The 9,835-nt window shown below is 49.2% G+C and overlaps 1 protein-coding gene across 1 annotated transcript; it reads right to left on the bottom strand.

The window, feature by feature from the left end:
- Positions 1-5,459: 5,459 nt before the first annotated feature.
- Positions 5,460-9,148, bottom strand: LOC103634496 (protein trichome birefringence-like 28). Its single transcript, XM_008656289.4, has 3 exons — positions 7,431-9,148; positions 7,157-7,324; positions 5,460-6,356 (listed from the first exon to the last, which is right to left on the bottom strand). The coding sequence occupies exons 1-3, from the start codon at positions 8,546-8,548 to the stop codon at positions 5,975-5,977; spliced, it is 1,668 nt and encodes a 555-aa protein (XP_008654511.1). The 5' UTR covers positions 8,549-9,148; the 3' UTR covers positions 5,460-5,974.
- Between the last annotated feature and the right edge of the window lie 687 nt (positions 9,149-9,835).

The following is a 9,835-nucleotide window of genomic DNA, read 5'->3' as shown; positions in this document are numbered from 1 at the left end:
AGTAATAGCCTTTGGTACCCCGAAACGACAAACAATATTCTGCCAGAAAAACTTTTGGACGGTGGCCGAAGTTATTGTGGCTAAAGGCTTTGCCTCAATCCATTTAGAAAAATATTCCACCGCCACTACAACATATCTTAGGTTCCCTTGGGCCGGTGGTAACGGACCTAACAAGTCAAGGCCCCACCTTTGCAATGGCCAAATGGGTTGTATGAGTTGTGTTAGGGACGAAGGTTGTTTTTGATCTCGTGCACATTTCTGACAACCTTCGCACTTTTGAACTAATTCCGCTGCATCCGAAGCTGCCTTCGGCCAATAAAATCCTTGGCGGAAATTTTTTCCAAGTAACGGCCTGGATCCAATGTGAGATCCACACATGCCTGCATGTATTTCTTTCATCAACTCTATACCTTCGGTTCTGGATAAACACTTGAGTAGTGGAGCACAAACTCCATGCTTGTACAACTCTCCTTCTATCATGACATATGGACGAGCTCTTGCCTCTATCCTCCTGTTATAAGCTTCGTCATCTGAAAGGAATTTTCCCTGAAGGTAAGAGATGATCTCAGTTCTCCAATCTTCGCTATAAACAGGAGATATATTGAGGACTGCCCTTTCAAGAAGTTCCACCGAAGGTGCTTTTATTATTTCGAAGAACACATCCGAAGGTAAGGGCAGCCCCTGTGCTGCTGACTTAGCTAGCAAATCAGCATGCTCATTTTGTCCTCGAGGGATATTTTTGACAGAAAACCCTTCGAAGGAAGCTTCAACTCTTCGAACCATATCCAGATATTTTTCAAGCTTCGGATCCTTAGCCTTGCAACTCTTGTCAATATGACCGAAACAACCTGAGAATCAGTTTTAAGTATGGCCCTTCTGATTCCCATTGCTTTTAACTTCCGAAGACCTAGAAGCAATGCTTCGTACTCGGCAATGTTATTTGTGCAACTAAAATCAAGTTTCGTCGCATAACAAGTTTTGACTTTGGAAGGTGAAACCAACACAGCAGCCGCTCCCGCTCCGAAGGTTCCCCAAGATCCATCACAAAACACTGTCCATGCTTCGGCGTCTTTGTTTGTTTCTTCCTCCTGAGCCCCTGGCGTCCAGTCAGCAATGTAGTCTGCCAAAGTCTGGGACTGAATCGAAGATCTATGAACATATTCAATACAAAATTCATTGAGCTCTGCAGCCCATTTTCCAATCCTTCCAGTAGCTTCTCGGTTCCTCATAATATCCTTCAGAGGTTGTGAAGAAGGAACAATTATGTTGTAAGCTTGAAAATAGTGCCGAAGCTTCCTGGAGGCCATCAAGACAGCATACAGTACCTTCTCCAACTCTGTATAATTTTTCTTTGATAAACTAAGAACCTCGGATACAAAATATATTGGGGCCTGCCTCTTGACTTGACCATCAAGCTTCTCCTAGACAAGCGCTGCACTTACCGCTGAGTGCGAAGCTGCCACATATAATAACAAAGGAGCCCCTGGCGTTGGTGGAGTTAATGTTGTTAGATCTATCAAATACTGCTTCAGTTCTTCAAAAGCCTTCTGCTGGATTGGTCCCCATTGAAAGACTTCGGCTGACTTCAGTACTTCGAAGAATGGTAAATTTCTCTCTCCTGATCTGGATATAAATCTATTGAGAGATGCCAACCTTCCTGTCAATCTTTGAGCCCCCTTCTTTGTAGTTGGTGGCTCCATCCGAAGTATAGCTTCAATTTTACTTGGATTAGCTTCAATCCCCTTTGTTGAAACCAAGCATCCAAGAAATTTCCCCTTCTTTACTCTGAAGACGCATTTTTCTGGATTCAGCTTTAAGCCAGCTTGTCTGAAACTGGCGAAGGTCTCCTGCAGATCAGCAATATGATTCTCCTGCTTCGTGCTTTTTACAATGATGTCATCAACATAAGTTAGCACATTTCTGCCTATCTGAGACTGAAGAACCTTCGCAGTCATTCTGCTGAAACTTCCTCCAGCGTTTTTGAGCCCCTCAGGCATCCGAAGATAGCAATATGTGCCACTTGGAGTTATGAAGCTAGTCTTCGACTCATCTTCCTTCTTCATCCAGATTTGGTGATAGCCTGAGTAACAGTCTAGCAGACTCATGAGCTCGGAAGAAGCTGTTGCATCTACTAAAGAGTCTATCCTTGGCAATGGGAACTCGTCCTTCGGACACGCCTTGTTGAGGTCTGTAAAATCGATACACATTCGCCACTTGCCATTGGCCTTTTTTACCATAACAGTGTTAGCCAGCCATTCTGGGTACTTTACTTCTCTGATAACTCCTGCACTGAGGAGTCTTTTGACTTCGTTACGAGCACCTTCGGCCTTATCATCTGACATTTTCCGAAGCCTCTGCTTTCTGGCTCTGAAGGATGGATCAACATTGAGCGAGTGTTCAATAACATCCCTATTTACTCCGCAGAGATCATTAGCTGACCATGCAAAAACATCTTTGTTGTTGAACAAAAACCTTATCAAGGTTTTCTCCTGCTCTTCGGATAATTGAGAGCCTAACAGCACCTTCTGCTCTGCTATGTCCTCACATAAGAGCATAGGCTTCGGCTGATCTGCTGAAGCTGCTTTCTCCCTTCTGAATTTGTACTGTTCACAAGCTTCAGCTCCATCTATGTTATGAATTGCTTTTGAGTCAGTCCAATTGCCTTCGGCCCTTCTGGCAGCTTCCTGACTTCCATGGATAGCGATGGGTCCTTGATCCGAAGGTATCTTCATGCAAAGATAGGCAGGATGAAGAATTGCTTCGAAGGCATTGAGGGTGCCACGACCAATAATTGCATTGTAAGGGTATTCCATGTCAACAATGTCAAACACAACTTGCTCAGTTCTAGTGTTGTTGATGAACCCGAAGGTCACTGACATGGTGATCTTGCCCAGTGCTACAATCTGTCTTCCTCCGAAGCCACAAAGAGGATGTGTAGCATCATGAATCTTATCTTCTGGCTCTTGCATTTGTCTGAAAGCCTTAGCAAATATGATATCAGTTGCACTGCCTGTGTCAACCAAGACATTGTGGACCAGAAATCCTTTGATAACACAAGAGATAACCATGGCATCGTTGTGTGGGTAATCTTTGAGCTAAAGGTCCTCTTGGGAGAAGGTAATAGGAATGTGAGACCATCTTGACTTGATGAAGGGTCCTTGCACCCCAACATGCTGTACCCTTCTCTGTGCTTCCTTCTTTTGTTTCTTGTTAGCTGGCTCTGAGGACGAACCACCTGTGATCGGGAGCACCAGCTTCGGGCCCGAAGCAGCTCCAGCTTGGTCGTTGAACGAAGCCATCAGCTCAAAAAGTGGAAGTGAGTTCACCGGAGGTGGGCGCCAATGTTGGGGACTTGTTCTCAAATGCTATGAATTAAGAACAAGGCAACATAAAGTGTTAAATGTAAACGTCCTTCGTCCATGAAACATTATTCCCTTGAGGATAATGAGCCTTGGACGAAGGCTGATAAGAGCATAATTACGAAGCTTAAATCTTCGTAATAAAATTTCAATAGATATTGTAAGATGACATAAAATAAAAGGTATAAAAGGGATAAATAGATCATAGACGAATTACACTATATTTTCTTAATATATTGAATCATTGAATACAATAATACCTCTGCCTTGACAAAGGTTGGATTCCAAAAGATGCGATTGCAATTATCAGAATGCGTGAACAGTAAAGGAATACTGTTCACTATTTATAGGCACAGGACGCAGCCTGTGAGGAATTACAAGTATGCCCCTTATAAAAGCTTACAACATTGACTCAGACTTTTATGGACTAAAAGGTCATTCTATCTTTAAGTCGGTTTGTAATACCAGAGCTTCACGAAGAGGAACCTTCGGCCCTCTTATACAAACAGCTTCAGCCGAAGACCACTTCTTCTATAAGACCTTCGGCGACGAAGCATAGACCCAACAGATCGTGTCAGGCCGGCATATGGGGTTGGCTTGAGGTCCAATCACGATCCACGTATTATGTCGTGTCGGTACAAAACCATAAATAAATTGGATTGTACCAGATCTAAGTTATGTCTAAAATTATATGTTTTAGATCGGACTATTAGACACAACCCAAATATACACATATAGTCTCGGCTCCCCACGCAGACCGGCTAGATGGTCGTATGGCGGGATCCACCGAACCACGAACACACGTGCATGCATCCGTTCCGTAGGTACGCTACGCAGCCGCAGGCCCGCAGCAACTCTAATGGTGGTTGGTTTATTCGATCAACGGTCAAAAGTCCAGGCCCTGCCGGCTGACCCCAGCTCATTCCCCAAGCAATCCAACCTGGCAACCTGGGCGCTCCGCTGATGCCAACTACTGCCACTGCGCCACTCTCTTGATCGCTTGTGCTGTTGGGTTTACGCATACGATACGTAATCGCTGGCGCACGTAGGCGCGAACGGCAAGGGAGGGAGTAGTAGGTCAACCACGAGCTCGCGCGTGCAGGCGAATAGGCGATCAAATGATGATCCGAACTGCCCTGTTTTTGTTTTCCTTTTTTTTGTGATGAGGAAGAGCGCTGCGTATTCCATGGGCAAGATCCCCTGTGCCCTGTGCTATGCTCCTTCCTCCCTTGAAGCACAAATATGGTGGCCACGCAATTGAGCTTCTTTGACTTTGCCATGGTCACATATACTGAAGGGGTGTTTGAATGTACTCGAACTAATAGTTAGTTGGCTAAAAATTGTTAGTGAAATTAGCTAGCTAACAAATAACTACCTAACTATTAACTAATATACCAAAAATAGCTAATAGTGTTTGGATGTATTAACTAATTTTAGTCACTGACTATTAGCTCTAGTGCATTCAAACTCCTTAAGATTTAATTTTTTTTTTCATAGAGCTGACTACCTAGCAAGAGGATATACTAGCTAGCTCATAGATTGTTAGGAAGACGTGAAACAAGGTGACATAAGTTTTATGACAAGCAAACTGACAGTCAACTGTAGAATAATAATAAAAAGTACACTCTTTGTAATGGTTTTAGAACTCTTCTACCGTACGACGTACCTGACCAAAACTAGAATAAAGAGACTATATAAAGAGAGGCATGTATACTCTGAAGTTTTAGGGGCTGTTGTAGGTTGATTTTTTTGGTGCTATGAATTAAGTATGCTTAGTTCGGCAGGTTTCGGTTACTTTGATTTTCAGTCTAGAGCGGTCTGGCAGCTTGGCTCTTGCCCTCCTCAGCAAGTCGTTGCTGGACAGGGACTCGGCAACTCAGGAAGTGTATCGAGGGCAGCATCTTGGCACGAGCAGATGCTGGACCATCACACAAAACGATCGGAACCAGGAATCCAGGTAGCGTGTATGACGACGCATTGGCACCCGACGCCGCCCGACTACACTCACTCAGCTGACGGGGAGGTCCCCCGACGCCGCACGGACTCCCAGTCCGAGCGCGCCTTCTTTTCTAAGCTAAAAATAAGACACAGGATTCGTCATGATTGAAGAACAAATGCTCTTTATACCTCTCTTAACCTTGGGTGCACTGCAGCAGCATATAAAAATACAACGCAAAAAATCTTCTTTACATGTACTCCCCCCAGCTTTGCTTCTCCCCCATCACATCTTCATGCTCAACTCTTGCTTTCCCCCTAGGCATCGTTGGTAGGAGAAGAAACCAAATGAGCGAGCAACTAAGCTCGTCACACCCTCATTTACCCCAGACCATCCACTTGTGTTTGGACCAAAGAATCGAAGGTGAACAACACGGACCAGTTTCCTTTTATGCAACGAAAAGAGAAAGAAAAATCGTTTAAAAAAAAGGAAAGAAAACAAAGACGGCGAGCAGAAACGCCGTCTTTCGCCCCCTTTTGGCTGATCAGCTAGCTTGAAGCAGAAACGCCAGAGCTCTCGTCGATGGGCGGGCCGTTGCAGCCCAGGCCTCCCTTTTGTGTCGTGAGGCGCCGGCCCGCGGCGAATGAGGAAGATAGAAGGAGGAGCAGGTGCAGGGTCCCTACTGCTGGGCCTGGGCGTCGTTGGGCCATGGGCTGGATGCGATGCGGGCGTAGAGGAACTGGTTCCAGGTGTCGGGCAGGCCCGGGAGGCACCAGTGGATGCAGTCGGCGTAGGTCTTGGGGTCGGCCTGCTGCTCCGGGGTGAGCAGCTTCCCCTGGCGCAGCGTGTGCACCGAGGTGTGCGCGTCCTTGCGCAGCTCCGACAGCGCGGTGATGTCGACGAAGTGGACGGGCACCCGGCGCAGCGTGGGCAGCACCTCCCGCGCCCCCGCGTAGAGGCGCCAGTCCGTGCCCACGTCCAGCGCCGCGCTGCGGTTGCTCGCGATCGGCAGCGTCTCCATGGCGCACTTGATCCCGCCCTTGTTGCCCCAAGCCTCAGGCCTGCTCAATGCACCATGCTGCTCAATACAAATGCTGCTTGTACTATTAAAGCTATATTTTAAAGCTAGATTCGGTCGTACGTGTCCCCGCGTCCCTGAGATACTCCGATTTGCAGCGTACGTACAGAATTACAGATACTCATATCACACGTACAGCATGCATGTGGCGTGTTGGTCGTCCCATTACCATCTTTATGAAAGTCTCCATTCCGCGCGGCGATCAAAATTAACTTTGCATATCGAACACTACAAGGATCTCTTTGCGTAACAAACGTCTCATTTGGCGTGGTCAGGCAGGCACGACGGACACAGGCCATTGTCTTTTGTCATTAGCTTAAGAAGAAGAGTCGCCGTTTATTCTGGCGTGGGGCTCGGGAAACTGGAATCGTATGCTTGCTCTTGCTCTTGCTCTTGCTCTTAGATAGGTGGGCCACATAGCCTAATAGCCTATGGCCACGGATGTGTGTGTATGTGGTCCTGCAGGATCACTAATGGTAATCACTAACCAGCGGGAGATTTTGCAGACTCTAGCTAGTACCCTGACTGGCATGTGGCATATATATTCTCGTCGTAGTCACTAATCGGGCTGTACGTAATGCTACCTAGAATTTCATAGTGTGTTCTATATGTTGGGAGGTTTCAGTCGATCACGTTGCAACGTACTATCTATCATGTATCTTGTGCAGTGCTACACACCTCCAAAGGTTCGCTGGTCTTTTTATCTCGGCACCTAATTGATTAATTAATTGGCAAAGCAGGCGTAGCAAGCAATGAAGAAGACGTGGCTGGCTGACTACGTACGTGATGTGGTTGGGAGACATGCCCATGAAGAAGACGGTCGTCCTGTTGGGGTCGATGTTGCGGTCCACCCATTTCGCCCACGTCGTCAGCACCTCCTTGTACGCCACGGGCCGGTCCACCTCCACGTACTCGGTGGAGCCCTGGTCATCGAAGGACGACCCCTGCTTCCTGCCAGACAAATACAACAATGTCGAGAGAGATCGTTTATAAATATTTTGCACGATCAGCTAGCATCACAGCATCATCCGCACTTGCCCGCTGCCGTACTACTCACAGGACTTTGATGTCGAGCGTGTTGAGCCACCAGATGTACGTGTTGAAGACGAGGTAGTCGACGCCGATCCAGTTGCGCGCGTGCTTGGCGATGGCGTGCCACTGGATGACCCGGTCGGGGACGCTGTGCACCTTGGGGTTGTCGGAGTTGGACTCCACCAGGAAGGGCGCCCAGTAGAACTCCACCGTCGCGTTGTACTCGTGCGCGTAGAACACGTTGCTGGACCCGCCGTTGACGAACTTTGTCAGCGTCTTCTGCCCCCTGTCGGGGATCACCGACTGCACCAGGCACACCATCGACTCCCACTGGTTCCGGTTCAGCGAGTCCCCCACGAACATCAGCCGCTTGTTCCGCAGCCGCTCCAGCAGCAGCCGCGCGTCGAACCGCGGCAGGTCGCAGCCCGCCGGCTGCCACCGCCACTTCTGGTACGAGTCGTCGCGCCGCCCGTTGCGCATGCAGGTCACCTGCTCCGTCAGGAACTCGCACTCGCCCTCCTTGTACACCGGCGCGCTCACCTCGTCGTACACCCAGCTGCCCCGGTACAGGTCGCACGTCTGCGGCACGCTCACCACGCCGCGCAGCGCGGCGGTGGCCGCCGCCGCCTTCGCCGACGCGGCCTTCTCAGCGACCTCCTCGTCAGCGCGCCGCTGGGCCTCGTCGGCCCCGCCTCGGCCCCCCGTCACCGTCGGGAGCGTCACGTCCCGCTCCTTCTCCTGCCCCACGTCCACCGCGTTGGCCTTGGCGCTGGCCTTCGCGGCGGCCGCCAGCACGCTGCTAGTGTTGACGACGGGCGGCGCCTCGACCTCGAGGACGCGCACGATCACCTCCTCCCCGCGCTTGGCCAGGGTGTTCACGGCGGCGTGCGCCGCGGCCTCGGCCTCCTGCAGGAGGTGCAGGTCGGGGGACTTGGCGCGGATGGCGCCGGAGCTGAACTGGAAGTCGGTGATGGACTTGATGTCCTCGTTGTAGAGGAACGTCGCGAAGACGAAGAGCGCGAACACCACCGCGGCCAGCGACAGCGGCGCGCCGTTCTTGCGCGCCGCCACGCCGGCTCCCAGCGCCGCCTGCTTCATCGCGAACGGCGCGGACGCGAACACCGACTTGCGCCGCTGCTGCATCTCCGCAGCTCCCAGCTGGTGTGTGTGTGTGTGACTGTGTGGCCGCCGCGCTTTATATTGTACAAACTTACCGGTCACCGTCCCACGCCGCCACCGCCACGGACTCGATCGACGCTCCCGACCCGAGGTGGCGTGCGCACCGGCGAAAGGTCAGTCGGGAGAGTGAAAAGAAATTCGGCTTCCTCTTCTTCCTCACTCTGATCTGTAGCCTGTTCGCAATGGAACGGAGGTCGTCGCTTAGCTTAATAAGCCTGCTCGCAGTCGCAGCTCTTGCTTGCTTGCTGCGGCTGCGGCTGCGTGCCTAGCTCCACTGTCCTTCTCGACGGCCCGGCTGCTCCCTATATATGACGCCGACGATCACTTTACGAGTTTGGTGTCCTTGTGTTGGATGAGTGCCTTTCTTTTGCTTCGCTTTGGTATGTTTGGTTGGGTTCGCCTGCTTTCTTCTTTTATGGTTGCAGGATCTCTTCCTCCACCAACACTCCTAACAACAATCTCTATTTTCTAGCGCGCGCTAGGATTTGGCTCCCTCCCTCTTCCTTCACCTTCTCCTAATCTCCTTCTCCTTCTTTGGTGTTATAGAGAAAGAGACAACGAGACTGGCCTACTACTGGTACTGGGGGAGGGTGGGGATGGCGAATGAGTAGCATGCAAGCTTGCAAAGCTTCCATATGGGGTTTGGAGGGTAAGCTGCTGCTGTACATGCATGTAACCGCAACAGCAACGTGTTTCAGTGTGTTCTATACTTCTACCCCGGCACACCCATCCCCCATATCTAGAGATGGCAATGGGTACCCGCAACCCGATACCCGATGGGTATTTACTCTATTAGGGTATGTATGTGGGCTAAATATTTTACCCGTGGGTCTATTATTGGGCAAAAATCTTCACCCAATGGGTAAACGGGTATTAGAATATTCCACCTTCACCCATACCCATTAACCCGTGGGTATAAAATACCCAATATAAACTTAACCCAATCATGAACTTGGACTTTAGTCATCCATCTTTTTTACTATTTAACGACCTTTTAGGCCATATTGTCATAGAAGGCTTAACGACAATTTAATGACCATGTAATGGAACATGTAATGTGCTATATAGTACTGTCCTAGTGTTACTATTTTATCCAATTATCTTTGGTGTGTTGAATGGATGGTTAAATGATGCTATAAATTTTGTGATGGTATTTAGATGGATATACTTAACATTTGTATAATATAATATTTTAATAGATGTTTAATTTTTGTGGGTACGGGTGACCCGATGGGTGACCCATACCCACAT

This window comes from Zea mays, chromosome 1 (genome assembly GCF_902167145.1).
Source record: "Zea mays cultivar B73 chromosome 1, Zm-B73-REFERENCE-NAM-5.0, whole genome shotgun sequence".
Lineage (NCBI taxonomy): Eukaryota > Viridiplantae > Streptophyta > Magnoliopsida > Poales > Poaceae > Zea > Zea mays.
The sequence above is the reverse complement of the archived record's forward strand: the minus strand, read 5'-3'. Positions and strand labels throughout refer to the sequence as shown.